Source organism: Tamandua tetradactyla, chromosome 23 (assembly GCF_023851605.1).
Source record: "Tamandua tetradactyla isolate mTamTet1 chromosome 23, mTamTet1.pri, whole genome shotgun sequence".
Classification (NCBI taxonomy): Eukaryota; Metazoa; Chordata; class Mammalia; order Pilosa; family Myrmecophagidae; genus Tamandua; species Tamandua tetradactyla.
This window is the reverse complement of record NC_135349.1, coordinates 4,896,650-4,915,751: the sequence shown is the minus strand read 5'-3', so window position 1 is coordinate 4,915,751 and position 19,102 is coordinate 4,896,650. Positions and strand designations below refer to the sequence as shown.

General features: G+C 39.4%; 1 protein-coding gene across 3 annotated transcripts in view; it reads left to right on the top strand.

Annotated features, from left to right (window-relative positions):
* The window catches only part of RNF216 (ring finger protein 216), a 208,130-nt gene that overhangs the window by 60,832 nt on the left and 128,196 nt on the right, over positions 1-19,102 (top strand). For 2 of the 3 annotated variants that reach the window (XM_077140517.1, XM_077140518.1), the window contains exons 4-7: positions 14,257-15,114; positions 15,855-15,931; positions 16,487-16,589; positions 17,830-17,994. In XM_077140517.1, coding sequence (XP_076996632.1) covers positions 14,257-15,114; positions 15,855-15,931; positions 16,487-16,589; positions 17,830-17,994 — 1,203 coding nt within the window. The remainder of the gene's footprint in view (positions 1-14,256; positions 15,115-15,854; positions 15,932-16,486; positions 16,590-17,829; positions 17,995-19,102) is intronic. The other variant, XM_077140519.1, reaches the window with a different exon arrangement.

The window sequence follows — 19,102 nt, the reverse complement described above, 5'->3', positions numbered from 1 at the left end:
CTCCGGGAAGTCGCCTGTGGGGGAGGGTTGCCAGCCGCCGCGGCTTGGGGAGCCGCTGTTCTGAGGCTCCCAGCCGGCCCGGAAAGCCGTGTGTGTGGAAGGGGCTGCGGTCACCGGCCACCGCGGCTTGGGGACCCGCCGATCCAAAGCTCCCAGCCGGCCCAGGAAGCCATGTGTGGGAGGGCCACCACGGCTTGGGGAACCGCCTGTCCGAGGATCCCAGCCGGCCAGGGAAGCCGCGTGTGTGGAAGGGGCTCCGGTCGCCGGCCGCCGCAGCTTGGGGAACTGCCGCTCCAAGGCTCCCAGCTGGCCCGGGAAGCTGCGCATCGGGGAGGGGCGCCGACCGCCACAACTTGGGGAACCACTGATCCAAAGCTCCCAGCCGGCCCGGGAAGGAGGGAGGGAGGGGCTCCAGCCACCAGCCGCCGCGGCCCGGGGAAGCGCGCGCCTCTCGGGGACCTCACCGCAGCGGAGTCTCTTAGCCGGTCCAGAATGGGGTACGCTGTGTGTCTGGTCTCTGTTGTGGCTCCGGGAGCTGTTCTGTACTGTTTTTAGTTCTTTAGTAGTTGTTCTGGAGGAGGAACTAAGACCCGCCTGCCTTACTAAGCCGCCATCTTCTCTGGAAGTCACCAGACTATGTCTTTTGATTGGGGAGTTTAATCCATTAACATTCAGTGTTATTACTGCATGGGTAGTACTTTCTTGTACTATTTTGCCTTCTGAATTTTATATGTCATATCTAATTTTCCTTCTTTTTACCTTTACTCATAATCTTCCTTTCTACACTCTTCTCCACACCTCTCTCTTCTGTTTTCATATCTGTCTCTACTGCTCCCTTTAGTATTTCTTGCAGAGCTGGTCTCTTGGTCACAAATTCTCTAAGTGATTTTTTTTCTGAAAATGTTTTAATTTCTCCCTCATTTTTGAAGGACAGTTTTGCTGGATAGAGAATTCTTGGTTGGCAGTTTTTCTCTTTTAATAATTTAAATATATTATCCCACTGTCTTCTCGCCTACATGGTTTCTGCTGAAAGATCTGCACATAGTCTTATAGGGCTTCCCTTGTAGGTGATGGATTGCTTTTCTCTTGCTGCTTTCAAGATCCTCTCTTTCTCTTTGACCTCTGACATTTTGATTAGTAAATGTCTTGGAGTATGTCTGTTTGGATCTGTTCTCTTTGGGGTATGCTGCACTTCTTGGATCTATAATTTTAAGTCTTTCGCAAGAGTTGGGAAATTTTCAGTGATAATTTCCTGCATTAGTTTTTCTCCTCCTTTTCCCTTCTCTTCTTCTTCTGGGATACCCACAACACGTATATTCGTGCGTTTCATATTGTCTTTCAGTTCCCTGAGTCCCTGCTCATATTTTTCCATTTTTTTTCCCTGTATTTTCTTTTCCTTGCCAGATTTCACATGTTCCGTCCTCCAGTTCACTAATCCTATGTTCTGTCCCTTGAACTCTACCATTGTAGGTTTCCATTGTTTTTTTCATCTCTTCTACCTTTCCTTTCATTCCCATAAGTTCTGTGATTTGTTTTTTCAGACTTTCAGTTTCTTCTTTTTGTTCATTCCTTGCCTTCTTCATATCTTCCCTCAATTCATGATTTGGTTTTTGATGAGGTTTTCCATGTCTGTTCATATATTCTGAATTAATTGTTTCAGCTCCTGTATGTCATTTGAATTGTTGGTTTGTTCCTTTGACTGGGCCATATCTTCAATTTTCCTAGTGTGATTTGTTATTTTTTGCTGATGTCTAGGCATTTAAGTACCTTAATTCGTTTATTCTGGAGATTGCTTTCAATTCTTTTACCTAGGGTTTTCTTGCTGGATGAATTTCTTGTCTGTCTGTTCTTTGACATTCTGTTCAGCTTTATCTGGACCTCTAGGTTAGGTTTTGTTTAACAGAGGAGAATTTTTCAGTTCTTGTTTTCTTGTTTCTTGCTCTACTTGTGTGGTGCCTTCCCCCACACACACACTTAGGAGGGTCTACTTAGGTATTATAGACCCCAGCTGGATTTTCCCAGACCAGACTGGCCTCCTCTCAGGAGGAAAGAGTCGCCTGCATCAGTTTTCCCTGAGGGTGAGACCCAGCAGGTTGAAAGACTTTCCTGTGAAGTCTCTGGGCTCTTTTTTTCTGATCCTGCCCAGTATGTGGTGCTTGTCTGCCTGCAGGTCCCACCAGTGTAAGATGATGCAGTACCTTTACTTTGGTGGACTCTCCCTGCTGGAGGCGTGGTAGAGAAAGAGGAGAGGTTGTAGTCTGGTTTTAATGGCTTCAAACTACCGAGCCCTGGTGTCTGAATTCCTTGAGGGAGGGATTCCACCTAAGTTGGGCTTCACCCCTCCCCTGGGGAAGGCACAGGCTCCAGACAGGCCCCCAAAAGAGCTCACTTCTGCCTATGCCTGGGGCAGTTGCAGCCTGAGAAGTCCTGCCGTTGTATCCAGAGGCAGTCAAGCCTTTGTAGAAACACAGCCACAAAAACCTGTTTCCTTCTTTTTTTCCCCCTTTTTTCCCTCAGCCCTGCCCTCTTGGTGCTGGGGCAAAAATGAGCAACTTCCACTCTGACTGGTTAACCTAAGCTGGGGGCCTATTTTTAGTAGTCAGAATTTGTTAATTAATTCCACAATTGGTGTTTGATTGTGCTCAGTCCCTGCTGCTGGTAAAGTTCCTTTCCTTTCCCTCTGGGAAGCAGCCTGTGGAGGAGGGGCGCCGGCCGCAGCGGCTTGGGAAACTCACGGTTCTGTGGGTTCGCAGCTGATCCAGACTGGGGTATGCTGTGTTTCTGGTCACTGACGTGGCCCCAGGAGCTGTTCTGTACTGTTTCTGCTTATTTAGTAGTTGTTCAGGAGGACGAACTAAAATGTGCACATTGTTAAGCCGCCGTCTTGACCCGGAAGCCTTTTTTTTTAATTTTTATATTGTATAATATAGCATATATACAAAGCAAAGAAGGAAAAAAGCAATAGTTTTCAAAGCACTTTTCAATGCACTCTTCAACAATAGTTATAGGACAGATCCCAGAGTTTGTCATGGACTACCATACTATCATCTCAGGATTTTCCTTCTAGCTGCTCCACAATATAGGAGGCTAAAAGGAATAAATATATTTTTTTATCATCACAATCGACTTTTTTTTCTTTTTTGTGAGAAATAACATAGAGACAAAAAAGTAGTAAATTTTGAAGCACAGCACAGCAATGAGTTATAGAACAGATTTCACAGTTTGGTATGGGTTACAATTCCACCATTTTAGGTTTTTACTTCTAGATGCTCTAAGTTACTGGAGACTAAAAGAAATATCAGTTTATTTATTCAGCAATCATATTTGTTTCTTAAATCCTCCCTTCTCTAAATAACTTCACCATCACCTTTGATCTTTCTCTCCCACTCCTTGGGGGTATTTGAGCTATAGCTATTCTAACTTTTTCGTGTTGGAAAAGGCTGTCAGTAATATGGGATAGGGAGATAGAACTATCGGATGTTCTGGAGAGGCTGGGCCCTCTAGGTTGTAGGACTTATCTGGAGGTTGTAGGTTTTTGGAAAGTTACCCTAGTGCATGAAACCTTTGTAGAATCTTATATATTGCCCTAGGTGCTCTGTAGGATTGATTGGAATAGGTTTTGGTTGGGTTTTCTCAGGTTAAACTGGTAGGTAGCAGTGTCTGACTGCAGTTTGCATAAGAGTGATTTCCAGAGTAGCCTCTCAACTCTGCTTGAAGTCTCTCTGCCACTGATACTTTATTAGTTACACTTCCTTTCCCCCTTTTGGTTAGGATGGAATTGTTAATCCCATGATGCCAGGGCTGGACTTATCCCTGGGAGTCATTTCCCACACTGTCAGGGAGACTTTCACCCCTGGATGTCATGTCCCATGTAGGTGAGGGCAGTGATTTCCCTTGCAGAGTTGAATTTAGAGGGAGTGAGGCCATATCTGAGTAACAAAAGAGGTCGTCCAGAAGTAACTTTTAGGCATACCTATAGGTAGGCTAAGCCTCTCCACTGCCTACATAAGCTTCACAAGAGTAAGCCTCAAGATCAAGGCCCATTGACTTTTGTGTCCCTAATGTTCAACACAGTATCAGGTTTACCCTGGTTGTAAAGTTTAATTCTCCCATCCCTCAAGGGGCTTTGCCAGTACTTTTTTTGTTATCTGCTTACTGTATTATAGAATGTATCCAGGTGTTAAATTAAACTCTACAAGATTAAAGGCTCTCATTCTTATTCTGTATTCCCTGTGTTTCAGTTGTTCAAATGAGCTATCCAGACAGGTTGAGTTAGATTATGTGCTACAGAATATTTAGGTTCCATACAAAATAAACCTTTCTTCAGTTGGTATCAGAGGGTAGGTGTGGTTCTAAAGTACGGACCATGTCTTCCTTACCCCTTGAATTACCCAACCTGATCATCTTCATTCTTATCTCTGAATACCAGGTTATAGATATATAAAACAGCCTCTCAAAATCCAGAAGTAATACTTACCACTCCGGACTGTATGTGTCTGCTGTAAGAGCTTGCAGTCTAGGCCCCTGTTTTCTTATAGGCATTTTCTAAAGATGGTCTTCCTTACTTTTTTTTTGGACCATTATCTGGGAATCATACCTGGGTCTCCCACATGGAAGATGAGTATTCTACCACTGAACTACCCTTGGACCCCTGGTCTCCCTCACTTTTTTGAAGGACAGCTTTGCTGAATAAAGAATTCTTGGATTGCAATTTTTCTCTTTCAGAATCTTAAATATATCAGATCACAGTACCTTCTCGCCTCCATGGTTCCCAATGAGTAATCAGTGCTCTTAGTCTTACGTGTCTTTCCTTATATGTAGTGAATCACTTTTCTCTTGCTCTCAGAACTCTCCTTCTCTCAGCATTTGACAGTCTGATTAGTATGTATCTTAGAGTAGGACTATTTAGATTTATTCCATGTGGAGTTCATTGGGCTTCTTTGATTTGTGTATTTGTTTTTTTATAAGGGTTATGAAGTTTTCCCCAGTTATGTTCTCAAGTAACCTTCCTAGCCCTTTTCTCTTCTGTTCTCCTTCTGGGACACCAATGATTGTTATATTTGTGCACTTCATGTTGTCGGTCATTTCCCTGAGATATAATTCAAATATTTCCATCTTTTCATGTTTTATTCTTTTGTATATCTGAATTCAGTTGCTCTGTCCTAGTTTGCTTATTCTTCTTCCTCCTCAGATCTGCTGTTGTGTTTCTCTAATATCGTTTCATTTTGTTCTACAGTATCTTTCATTTCCATAAGATCTGGTATTTTTCTGTGGATTCTTTCAAATTCTTCTTTATGTTCTTCTGTCATTTTCTTTTTTTTTTTTCTTTAATATTTTTATTGACAAATCTTCACACACATAGAGTCCATACATGGTATACAATCAGTGGCTAACAATATTATCACATAGTTGTGCATTCATCACCTTGATCATTTTTAGAACATTTACATCACTCCAGCAAAAGAAAGAAAAAGAAAAAACTCATACACCCCATACCCCTTGCCCCACCCTCTTGTTGACCACTAATATTTCAATCTATCCAATTTATTTTCCTCCTTATTCCCCCTATTATGTGTTTATTTTTTGTCCATATTTTTTTTTACTGCCACTGCAGTAGTGTTTTCTTGATACCCTTTATCTCTAGCCAACTCATTAAAGTTATTTAGGAGATATGTTTGAACATCTTTGATTAGTTGTTTCAGATACTGTGTCTCTTGGCTTTTTAACTTGATCATTTGGCTTGGCCTTGTCTTCTTGCTTCTTCACATGGTTTGTAATTTCTTTTTTTGCTGATTTCTTGGCATTTGTTTATCTTGATAAAGTTATTTTGAAAAGTTGATTTCCCTGGCTCGTCTGATATTTTGTTTTTGCTTGTGTTTGCTTTGAAGGTCTCTTTTGGCACTTGGTTTGTCAGTAATTCCCAGCCAGGGCCTGACTCAGGGGTGCAACCCTTTTTAGAAGTCTGGAGGCTGTGCAGAGAAGCAGCTTTCCAGGCTGCGTTTTCCCCATCTTGTTATCAGACAAAGGTGGTGAATTCTCTGCCTAATGACTTTAAAGGACCAATTCCTGAGACACTGGGGTTTCAAAGCAAGAAAGAGCTGATTGCTAGGCAGGAAATGGGAGGTCAGATGGCTTAGTGGCCCAAAAATCTTCTCCCTGAGTATAGGGTGTTCAAGGTTTTTTTGGATTCAGAGGGTAATGAAATTGTTACCATTACAGTAGTCTGTATAAGCAAGGGTGAGACTAGTAAGTATAAACAAGGGGAGAGAGACTAGTAGTAAGTTACCAACAATGGTGAGGCTAGTTGAATTTCAAGTATTAATTTTTGCCTATTCTATTAAAAAAATCTATATAATGATTCAGTAGTCATAATCATCCCTTAAATCATGACTTCTGTTATAGTCTTCCCAGCAGATGGTGCTCTTGGACCACCTCTTCCCTGGACTGGGCAGCCCGTTCTGTAGGGTGCAGACCAGGTGGAGGTCCTGTCAAGACTGCAGGCTTCTGGGCATGCTGTAAGCTGCCACCTCCAGGTGTGGGGTATGGGCACTGTACACCACAACAGAGACTCCAGCTTGTAGGGGCAGTGGGTCTATTTGCAAACCCCTATGCGGAAAGCCTCTGGGCTGCAGGACTGAGGTTTCAACTTCACCAGCCAGCAGTTGGCCAAAGAGTGCCCTGCTTTTCGCCAGCCAGCAAGACCCTCTCAGGTGGGGAAAGGGAACCTGGCCTTGCTCCCACCTCTCTGCTCCTGTATACAGTGAGCTCCCTGAGCTCCTGTGTAGATAGGACCAACGCTGCGGGATCCAGTGTGTCTCTCTCACCAGCCAATTGTCAGATTGTCTCTGCTCTGCGTCCCTCTCTCCTCCTGAGGGGAGGGGTTCCCAGATTCCCCCCCAAGTACAGGCACCCACAGTGGCCTGCCTATCAAGGGTGGGGTGTAGCTATTGGGTACCACAGTAGGATCTCTGTATGTGGCTAAAATTAGTCTACTGGCTTCCAGATTCCTGCATGGAAATGCTAAGCTGCAGGACTCAGAATTGCCTCCTCAACCTCCAAAGCAGGGGATGTGCTGCTTTTCAGCTGCCTGATTGGCTGTTGTGCAGTGGCAGATCTTAGGGGTGGTCACCATTGAGTACACTCATCCCAATTTCTGAGTCATAGTTTCTCTGCTGTTTCCCCCACAGGTCTTTTTTATATATTGCAGAGGTCCATCTCAGGTCAACTGGCCTCTGGAACTGTTGCTTTGGTTGTTTTCTGCCGATTCTCTAGTTGTTTTATGGTAGAGGAGTAAGTTCTGCCTGTCCTATTCTGCCATCTTCCCAGAAGTTCTGTCAGTTTATTACCTCTCAAGGTTCCTGTGGCTCAGATATTTGAGTAGGGCTGATTTGGGTGATTCTCAATTGGGGTCTCATATGTCATCAGATGGGCCTGGAGCTGGGACAGCAGGGGACCTGATCAGTTGGGGGCATTTCTTCAGGGCTCTCCATATCACTGTTCTTTCTCTCTTTTTAAACAGCTTTATTGAGATATAATTCACATACCATACGATTCACTCTTTCGGTGGCTTTTATTATATTCACAGAATTGTTTATCTGCCACCATAGTCACTTTTAGTACATTGTCCTTACCTCTGTATACCCTAGCCATTACCTCCAGTAATCCCCATCCCACTCAACCCTAGGCAACCACTAATCTATTTTCTGTCTCTGTAGATTAGCCTGTTCTGGATATTTCATATAAGTAGACTCATATAATATGTAGCCTTTTGTATCTGCCTTCTTTCACTTCACTTAATGTTTCATCCGTGTTTTAGCATGTATCAGTACTTCATTTTTATTGCCAAATAATAATAAATCATATTGATGTACTTATTTTATTTACCGTTTGTTAGTTGGTGGGCATTTAGGGTTTTTCCCACTTTTTGATTATTATGATTAATGCTGGTATGAGCATCTATTGACAATTTTTTGTGTGGATTGTGTTTTCATTTGCTTGGGTATATATGTAGGAGGGACATTACTGAACCATACCCTCTGTATAACTTTACATCCCCACCAACAGTGTATAAAGGTCCTATTTTTCCACATCATCACCAGCACTTGTTATTATATGTCCTTTTGATTCTAGCCATCGTAGAGTGTGTGAAGTGGTATCTTGGTGTGCTTTTAATTGTATTTGCTTAATATGATTTTGACTTTGGAGAAATGTCTGTTCATATCCTTTGCCTGTTTTTTAATTGGGCTGTTTGTCTTTTTATTGTTGAGTCTTTTTATATTCTGGATATTAGATCGGATATATTTGTATCTTTTGTGTGTATATATATGTTCTGGATACTTATCAAATATGTGATTTTCAAATATTTTTTCCCATTCTGTGGATTGTATTTTCACTTTGAAGCTCAAAAGTTTTTAATTTTGATGAAGTCTAATTTGGGAAATCTGTCAAAATAATAGTATGAATTTTTTTTTTTTTTTTTGAGGATTATTCTGTGTTCTATAGGTTCTGGTGTATAGTGTTTTCATTATCATTCTTTTAGATTTCTTTATCCCATCTTCCCGCTCTCTTTGTTTTATAGTTATAGATACATGTTACTGTTTGCCTAATGATTACCCAAGAGATTAAAATGTATACCCCTGACTATTAGACTATCAGTGTCTAATATCAATTAGTGCTTTAAACTTCCTAGATAATGTAAAGACCTCAGAACACTTTAACTCTGTTTGGTCCCTTCCAAACTTAAATATCATTTGTGTTGTAGTTTTTAATTTTGTGTACATTTTTTTAAACCCTACAATATGTTGTTTTATACAATCAATATTTATTTTACCATATCCAAATTTTACTTTTTTGTTCTTCATTGCTTTCTTCAGTGCTTCATTGCTTTCTCTAGCCATGAACCTGAATCTTTTTCCTTCTATCTGAGGAACACCCTTTAGAACTTCCTTTAGGGCTACTCTGCTATTTTCATTTAGTATCAAGTTCTGGGTTGGCAGTTTTTTTCTTTTAACACTAAGAAATTATTTCAGTGTCTACTGGCTTCCATTTTTTTCTGTTGACAAGTTGACCATTTGTCTTATTTTTGTTCTTTTGAAGATAATGTATACTGCTGATTTTAAGATTTTCTCTTTGTGTTTGGTTTTTTTTTATATATTTTATTGTGATATAACCTAGGATACTTTTGTTATGTGTTTTTCATTCATCCTACTTGGATCTTCAAAACTGGAATCAAGCCAGTATTCTTGAATATTTGTATTTTTGTCTTCAAATATTACTTATCTCTTTCCTTGTCTAGAACTCCAGTTACATAGTTGTTAGACTTTTTCACTGTATTCTTTACATCTTGTACTCTCTTTTCTGTACTTTTAATCATTTTTTCTCTGTATACGTCTTGTACTCTCTTTTCTGTACTTTCAATTATTTTGTCTCTCTATGCCTCTCTTCTCATTCTGGCTTTCTCCTAACCTGTATCTTTTAAGTTCACTGTATCTCTCTTCAGCTGTGTTTACTTAAAATGCTAAATACTCATCTCTTGACTTCTTTTTTGAAGAAACTAGGGAATATATTTTTTATTTGAATCCAGGAAGAGTACTTAAAATGAAGAAAGCATTGAGAAACCTCCATCTAGACTCATCAGCAACATTTGATGCTCTTAATCATTTCCTCCTTTTTAAAAAAAAATTTTTATTAATAAAACAATGTACAAGCACATACATTCCTAACATACAAACATTCCATACGTGGTATACAATAGTGGCTCACAATAATGTATATTCATCGCCATTATCACTTTTTAGAACATTTGCATCACTCCAAAAAGGGAAAAAAACTCATACATACCATACCCCTTACCCCTCCCTCTCATTGACCACTAGTATTTCCATCTACCCAATATAGATGGAAATTGTTCCCCCTATTATTTATTTATTTTTAATCTATATGTTTTACTCATCTATACTGCAGATAAAAGGAGCATCAGGCACAAAGTTTTCACAATCACACAGTCACATTACAAAAGCTAAATCATTATATAATCATCTTCAAGAGACTTGGCTACTGGAACACAGCTCTGCAGTTTCAGGCACTTCCCTCTACCCTAACACACCTTAAACTAAAAAGAAGATATCTATTTAATGAGTATGAATAACCTCCAGGATAACCTCTTGACTCTGAAATTTCTCAGCCACTGACTCTTTATTTTGTCTGATTTCTCTCCACCCCCTTTGGTCGAGAATGTTTTCTCAGTCCCTTGATGCAGAGTTTCAGCTCTTCTACGATTTCTGTCCCACATTGCCAGGGAGGTTTACACCCCTGGAGGTAGAGATGGAGAGGGCAGTGAGTTTACCTTCTGTGATGGCTGAGCAAGAGAGAGGCCACATCTGAGCAACAAAAGTGGTTCTCTGGGGTGACTCTTAGGCCTGATTTTAACAGGCTTAGTCTGTCCTTTGCGGGAATAAGTTTCATGTGGACAGACCCCAAGATTGAGGGCTCAGCTTATTGATTTGTTGTCCCCACTGCTTGTGAGAATATCAGGAATTCTCCAGATGGGGAAGTTGAATTTTCCCCCTTTCTCACCATTCCCCCAAGGGGACTTTTGCAAATAACTTTTTTATTCACTGTTCACATCACTCTGGGATTTATCAGGACATCACTCTGGACAAACCTACAAAATCTCATGCCCTATTCAAGTTTCCATGTACTTAGGGTGTTCAATTAAACTGTCCATATAAGTTGTATTAGGAAATGCACTTGTCAAAAATATAAATTTTGTACCAAATGAACATTTTTTGCTTTAGTCTCACACATAATTTTAAGTTTTAAAATATGAATATTCTGTTGACTTCTTAATCATAATCATTTTTTTTCCATTCTAGAATTTCCATTTGATTCATTTTGTTTACATTTTCTAGTTCTCTGATGAAATCCTCAATCTTAGTCTTTCTTTTCTCTTAAACATGCTAAATATGGTTGTTTTAGAATCCATGTTGCATAACTTCAATAACTGAAACACTGTAGGTTTGTTTCTAGTGTCTGTTGCTTCCCTTGGGTGATTTTCTGTTGTTACGTTGTCTCCTTGTATGCTTACTTATTTTTAATTGACTGATAGTCTTTGTATTTGAGAAATTTTAAGTTACAAATGATGTTATCTTTATCCAGAGAAACATTTGCTTCTCAATGGAGGTTAGGGATTAGCAGTCTTTGGTTTGATTTTCTGTTTTGTTGAATTAACTCCTTGTATTCCTAGTTATTTTTAATTGAGTGATAATCATTCTATATGAGGAATTTTCAATTTTGAATAATGTTGACTTTATCCAGAGAAATGTTTGTTTCTCAAAGAAGAATAAGAGGATCAGCAGTCTCAGATTCAGGGATTTAACTATCCAAAACTGGGATTCAGTCCTTGGGAAGGCCAGCCAATTTCCAATTTACACTTACTCCTAGGTCATAGCTCTTCAAGAACTCACCCCAAAGCTTGAGGTTTGCTAGCACTCTCCCCGCCTTGAGAGGTTTGGAGCTTCAGTATTTATGCCCTTGGCTCCTCAGTAAGATAATCAGAAGTCGCCTTTCTTTGTCTTCTCATTTTTTTCTTTGGCCTGGTCTGGAATTGGTAGGTATCTCTGTAGGGAAAATGTAGCCCCAGATGTGGAGATTAATTTTACTGGATTTCATCCTCTCAGATCTTGCCATATAACTCTGATGCCTTCCAATAGATGATGTTTCTATTCTACATTGTTTGTTTGAAAAAGTAGATTTTTAGCTTTTGCTAAAAAAACATGTTGATCTGATAAATTTTGCATGCCATTTGCTTGAACCATAAATCTCTTTTATATTTTTACCCACCCTTTCTGGGTTTAGTGAACTGCTTTCCTTGTGAAGATGCTTTTCCAGTTGATAGGTATTTTTATCTTATTTATATTTATTGATGTGACAGTTGTAGTTTGTTCCTAGTTCTACTGTTGTATTTCTGTGTGTTTTTTTAATTGCCTTAAAAAATAATCTTTCATTGTATTCCCTACCTCCTTAAGGTTTTGTTTTTATTAATTTTGTGTGTTCCTGCTGATAATTTGAAAGTTTTTTATCCTTCATTTTATTTTTTTAATTCTTCTAGTTTTATGCTTTCAAATGCTGCTTTTGCATGTATCAACTGGCTTATCAACTTTGTCTTTTGACCCCCAACTTTTCCACTTCCCCTGTCAATTTCGATGTTGTATTATTTCCTCAAACGTGTGGTTTAAAACTTTTTTTTTTTTGCATGCTCAGGCACTGGGAATCAAACCCGGGTGTCCGACATGGCGGGTGAAAATTCTGCCACTAAGCCGCCCTCGTACTACCCTAAAACATTTTTATGCTACCTTTATATTAAAAAAGTAATTATTTCATTATTCTTAGTCATAGTTTTCTTTCATCTGCTCTTTGGCACTGATTTTCTGGTATGTTTTATTCATCTACCATTTCTTTATTTTTAATAATCAGGTATTTTTATATAATTCCTATGCTGATTCTTCTTTTATTATCGCTCAACTTTGAATGAAACTGAAGTTTTTCTGGACTAGCTCTTTGTAGGTGATTATTTTGAGCAGGACTCAGGACTGTTCCCAACTAGCAGGAATTCTTCCTATTGCAGGACGATGTGTGGGTGTGCACACGCACGCGCGCACACACACACACACACACACACACACACCTCTGTTTATTTACCTTTTGCTTCTTACCATCTGACAGAGAGTGTCAGTTCCAGAGCAGCTGAGTTCAGGTTTCTCTCAATCCTTTCTCACGGACAGTCTGCCTCCTGCAGCAATACACATTCTCCTCCAGTCTTACCTCCTCAGACACTCCCTGCAGCCAGGTAGGCTGGTGTTGCTAACCATCTCCTCCTGCCTGCAGTCTAGAGTCCCCATTCCCATTGTTCCAAACAAGCACTTGTTGATTTTGCTCCTCAGGAGGCCCCACTTCGGGAATACTCTCAGCTTTCACTGCCTTGCTTGAACTCTGCAGTCATACTTCTCACATTGCATTTATTGGCTTCTCATGATTTGCAGTTACAAATGTCTGCCAGTTTCATTGAAGGTATTCTGTTTTATGTCTCATTCTCCTCCCTGGCATAGGGTGAGTTCAGAGGAGAGAAAGGTCTGAGACTTCTTTATTCCACTAACTCAGAATTGGTCATCAATTTCAGTTTTTTTTTAATTCACAAACAATGCGTGGTTATATTCTCTATAGAAATTAAAACAGTAACTTCGTTAGCAGCCTCATTACTCCCCAAGAATTTCCCAGTTACCCTTGTTAATCAGTTTGGCATGTATGTTTCCAGATCTTTTTCTTTCAATTTATATGTATGTATATATGTGCATGTGTGTATGTGCATACATATATATACTTTTAGAAATGGTATTGTGTCTGTGTTTGGTTTCTTTTTTTTAATAATGGTAATATTCACTATATATTATTTTTGCAGCTTGCTGTTTTTCACTTGATGACTTTCCATTTCAGTACACATAAACCTACCTCATTAAAAAAAAATTTATGGAGAGTATTTTGTATATCAGTTTGTTTAAATATTGTTTTTTTAAACATTGTCTTAGAGAGAAACATAAGAATGTTCCTATTTTGTTCTTTTTGTGTTGCAAGCAGTATGGCAGTGGATATTCTTGTTTAGGACCTCTTTGGATATATCTACCCTCTTTAAGGGTAGATATGAAAAAGTGACATTGATAGATCATAAGTATATATATTTTTTATTTTAACAAACAGTGCCAAAATGCTCTCCTACATTCACCAGCAGTGAATGATAGTATGAGAATTTTCTCATCCCTTCACTTGATATTATATAAACTATGCAAAGTTGACCAGTTTTAAGAGCAAAAAAAGTGTCTTGTTTTAATTTGCATTCTGCTGATTGCTAATGAGATGTCAATTCCTTTCATATGTTTTTTGAATATTTATCTTTACTGTGTTGTTATTCTTTCCTTATTTCCTCTACTATGCCATTGTTTTTGTTTTAGTGGCTCTAGAGGTTAAAGTATAGTTCAAACACTAACTCAAGTGCCATCTGTCTGTAGCTACATTGATTCTTACCATTACTATAGTGTGATCAAATTCAGTGTTAAGATAAAAGAGAACAATAGATTTGTTGTTGGGCTGTGCTTTTGTTTTTGTTTCTTTCCTGTCTCAGGAGCACAATATAAGTACATACGGAGGCAAAGACATAGGAAAGAAATTGAACATTATTATTATTAAAATTTCATTTTTTCTTAGACAAACAAACCTCAGACATCACGACCCAATCTCATCAAACCAGCTGCCCAGTGGCAAGATCTGAAAAGATTGGGAGAAGAAAGGCCTAAAAAGTCTAGATCTGCATTTGAATCAGATAGCAACAGCTATTTTTCAGTGTGTAACAACCCATTGTTTGATTCTGGGGCACAGGATGATTCCGAGGAGGATTACAGTGAATTTCTGGATCTTGGGCCTCCTGGAGTCTCTGAATTCACTAAGTCTAGTGGCCAAAGAGAAAGAGAACCCCAGCCTGGACCAAGTCATAGGCAAGCAGCAGATGGCATTGTCAACCCTGGATCAAAGCAGAAAATCATTATTTTGGAAGAAAGTAGCCTTCTTTTTCCAGAAAGTGATCCTTTGGAAACTCAGAACCCATCATCTGAAGACTCAGAGACAGAGCTTTTATCAAACCTTGGAGAATCAACTGCTATAGTGGATGATCAGGCTATTGAAGAAGACTGTTGGTTAGACCATCCTTATTTCCGGTCTCTAAACCAAGAGCCCCGTGAGATAATGAGCCAGGTTGTTCCTCAGGAGCGACAGCCTGAAGCAGAACTGGGCCCGTTGTTGTATCAACATGAGCCCCCAAGGCCACCTTTTCCACGGCCTGCTTTTCTGCAGCCAGAACCACAGCAAGATGGCATTCCAGGACCCTCTTCTCCTCAGCCTGCCCATCCTTTGGGAGATCTTGAAGACCAACAATTAGCAATAGATGATGAAGAGCCAGGTCCAGCCTTTCCACTACCAGAATCTCAGGAGCCAGATTTGGAAAACATTTGGGGGCAAGGAACTACTGAGATAGATCAAGAACTTGTTGCACTATTAGTGAAAGAAACAGTAAGTTTCATTTTATGAGTAATTGCACACTAGATATACTGAGTTTTCTTTCATTGCAAAAAAACATTGTTTTTGTATGTAGGCTTCATAAAGAGTTTGCTGTGAAGTATTTATCTAGATGTATAGAATTGACGAAGAAAAAGTGAGGACAAATTTGAAGGTCTTACAATTAAATAAAATAAAAAATTCAGTTTCCAGTTATACTAGTCACATTTTAAGTACTCAATAGCCACGTAGGGCCAGTGGCTACCATACTGGAAAGAGCAAAGTTGAACATTTCTGTCACTGTACAGAGTTCTCTTCGATTGCACTGATCTAGAAAGTAGCACATGACTTTATGTCCTAACTTGGCTATTATTTGTCTTTGAATAAGTCTCTTAACAACCACTAGATTGTCTGCTTCTTGAGAGCAGGCACTGGATTCTGCTGTATTCATCTTTGTATTCTCTTTGCCTGAGCAGAGAGACCCAGTATTTATTGAAAGAATGAAAAATGGATATGCAGAATGGAGGCAGAGGACTAGATGGTACTAGTCCTAAGGGCCTTTCTAGATATCAAATTCTGTGTAGACATATGAATCTGGGAACCTAGTGTTGGGTTTTAAGGCAGGCACAGAGCTGCTTTATAGCCTTTTTCTAATCTTTAGTCATACTATATTCTTTTTGCCATCTAGTTTTTACTACAATTTGGAACCACTCTGATGAATGAAATATAAATATAGTGTTCTTACTCTTTTCCAGGAAGTAAGGTTTCCAGACGTAGCAAATGGGTATATTGAAGAAATAATTCATTTGAAGAATTATTTTGATTTGAATGTGTAAGTATACAACCATGTCTTTTTAATGGTCCTAGAAGAGTTCTAACTTCAGTCATGTATAAACTGTTTTCTGGATCTTATAGAATACTATGTGGTTATGGAATTAAGCTATTTAGATTCTTCAGAACATTGACATTACCTATGTTGTTTGGCCAGGATTTTAAAAGACGTTTTTTTTCCTGCAATTGTAACAGAAAGTGTTCTGTAACCACTCTGCCTGTTTGGAGAAATATATGGAAGTGTTTCTTTAGTTTTTAGTATAAGTATTTTTTAAGTGTCCTGAAGAATTCTAAATGAAAAAATAAGTCTCTTCTTTTTAATTACCTCCTCTTTATTGTCTGCAAAGATGATATGGTTGTTAATTTGTAAGCAGCAGAATATTGGAATTAATCAAATTTTCAAATACTTGACGCATTAAAAAAAATTAAACAGAGGTTGTGCAGTAAACTCTGTTCTCAAATGTTAGTTGCTATTCAGCAGTACTCAACCATTTGAATCAGTGGGTAGGTGTAGGATTTAGAAGCAATGTGAAAGTAACATCAGTTGTTTTTGCAGACTTTGTAATTTTCTTCTGGAAAATCCAGATTATCCAAAGAGAGAAGATAGGGTCATTATGAACCCCAACAGTAGCCTGCTTGCCAGCCAAGATGAGACCAAGGCAAGTGTTGTGTACTCATTTTGTTGTTTTTACCTGAAAATGCTCTGCTTTTGTCATCATCTTTATGGGGAAAAAATGGTTTGTCAAATCTGGTGGCAAAAGTAGGATCTCATCATATATTTATCCTTCAGTGGGATTTCTTAATCTGAGTCTCCTTAATTCTGTACTTAATTTCTCTCTTTTGTTTTAACTTTCTCCTCCTTTTCCCACAAATAATTAAACAAGTCCTTCTTATCTTTAATCATACAAAGAAGTTCTTAAAATGAAAAATAACTTTCAAACATACAGAAAAATTGAAAGATTTTACATCATCGTCCATATACCCACTACCTGTGCTACTCAAATAATGTTACTATTGCTACTTTATCACATATCTAACCCTCTGTCCATCCATCAGTACATCTTTTTTATAATATATTTCAAACATCAGTGCACTTCCCCGTAAATACTTCGACATGCAGATCGTTACTAGAGTTCAATACCTGGTTATAGTCTACATCTTTGTAACCATTTCCTATATCAAGCTGTGAACACTTTGATTTTTAAAAACTTTAATCGATGCCTTCAGGTGTGACCAAGTGAACTAGCATGCAGTATGCTATAAAGTGAGAGAGAAAAGTATTGTTCAAAACTACTTCCGGGGCGGGCCGCGGTGGCTCAGCGGGCAAAGTGCTTGCCTGCCATGCCGGAGGACCTCGGTTCGATTCCCGGCCCCAGCCCATGTAAAAAACAAACAAACAAACAAAATACAATAAAACAAGAAAATGTTTAAAGATGTTTCCCTTTCTTCCTCCCTTCCTTCCTTCCATCCTTCCTTCCTTCTCTCTGTCTTTAAAAAAAAAAAAAAAAAAAAAAAAAAAAACTACTTCCTTAGGGTCTACCACTTGATCTTCCTACTCCCCACAGATTTATTTGATTAGCTTTTTTATATGTTCTGTAGTGGGGGAAAAAAATTAGTTGTTTCTAACCATTTTTCAGAAACAAGAAAGCTGAAAGGTTGGGTTGAAATCCCCAGCTATATGTTTTTTAACTATATTCTAGATTACAAATTGTTTAACCTCTCTGAGCCATTTCTTCATTTCTCTTACAGGGCTAATAACCTCCTTACAGAGTAGTTACTAGAACAAATGAGATTGTCTTCTGCAATACATAATTCCTCATATGTTTTCCCCCTCTTATGAAAAATTCTTTAGGAAATGCACTATCTCACCTCTAATTTTGTGCTTCTTTCTCTTTCCAGTTGCCTAAAATAGACTTTTTTGACTATTCTAAATTGGCTCCTCTTGACCAGCGCTGCTTTATTCAAGCTGCTGACCTCCTAATGGCAGACTTCAAAATGCTCAGCAGTCAGGACATCAAGTGGGCCCTGCATGAGCTCAAAGGACACTATGCAATCACCCGAAAGGTGCTCTACTGGGTCTTTCTGTTGGGGTCATACCTCTTGACAACTTATACAGCCTAGGGTTCAACTTGTAGAAATTGGGATATTTTATGATAGCAGAGAGCTAAGGAGTTTGTCAGGGTGAAATTTGCTGATGAGGACAAACTGAATGAAAGGAAGTAATAGATAACAAGTAGGGAAATTCAGGTTTGGCCATAGAGATAGAGGGTAATAAATTCTACAGCGGGATGCAGGGTGACTGGAGTAGGAAAGATGTGCTGCAGTCCTGCCCTCCCTGATTTGCTTTCTGGCTGGGGCAGGCCACTCATTCATCTCCTGGGTGGCTCAGTTAAGAGCTGCATGAGGTAAGGCGTGCAGGGAGCCCAGGAGCACAGTGGTGCTCAGTGAAGATGAGTTGCCTCAGAAGAGTTGGCCCCTGCTGAAAGCAGTGGCTCCCAAACTCTTTTTCCCTAGGGCCCTGAAGAAGATACCACTTATGAGCCTCCTTCCCAAGATGTAGGAGGGTAGTGATTACTAGTAGGTAACCAGCCATACCTCATTTAGTCAAACCCCTACATGGTGCTTATTTATAGTGCAGGCAGCCAGGCAGGAGAGTGAGTGCTAGCAAACCTTTCTTTACTCCCCTTGGTCTCTTCTTGCTGCCATTAAATCTTATTCTCCTGCTCAGGTTCTTGTCATTCCCAGCAAAAACTGCGATTTTTTTTTTCCAAAAGGCACAAAGTGGAGCTATTTTAATGCTTAAAATACCCACTGAATCTTACCTGAAGGAAGGTGAACCTCAGGTGAATGTGACCTCATTTTGAGTCAAGATCAAGCCACTTCCCCTTCAGATTGTCAAGCTTATCAGGCAGCTGTCATCAAACTCGTTATTGTAGGTTAATTTTAGGTAAAATTACTTTGAGAGGTATACAGAGTGGGTGTTTTCTGTTTCTGAATCACATTCCTGTGCTGCCATTGATAAATGAATAACTGCTCTTCCCCACCCCCACACCAGTAACGATGACCAGAAAGATAAGACTCTCGTTTGTAGGCTCTGCCTGGCATCTTAACTGCCCCAGAGGTTCCTTTACACCTTCTTTGAGCTCTCAAGGAGCACAGATGAAAAGTAAAA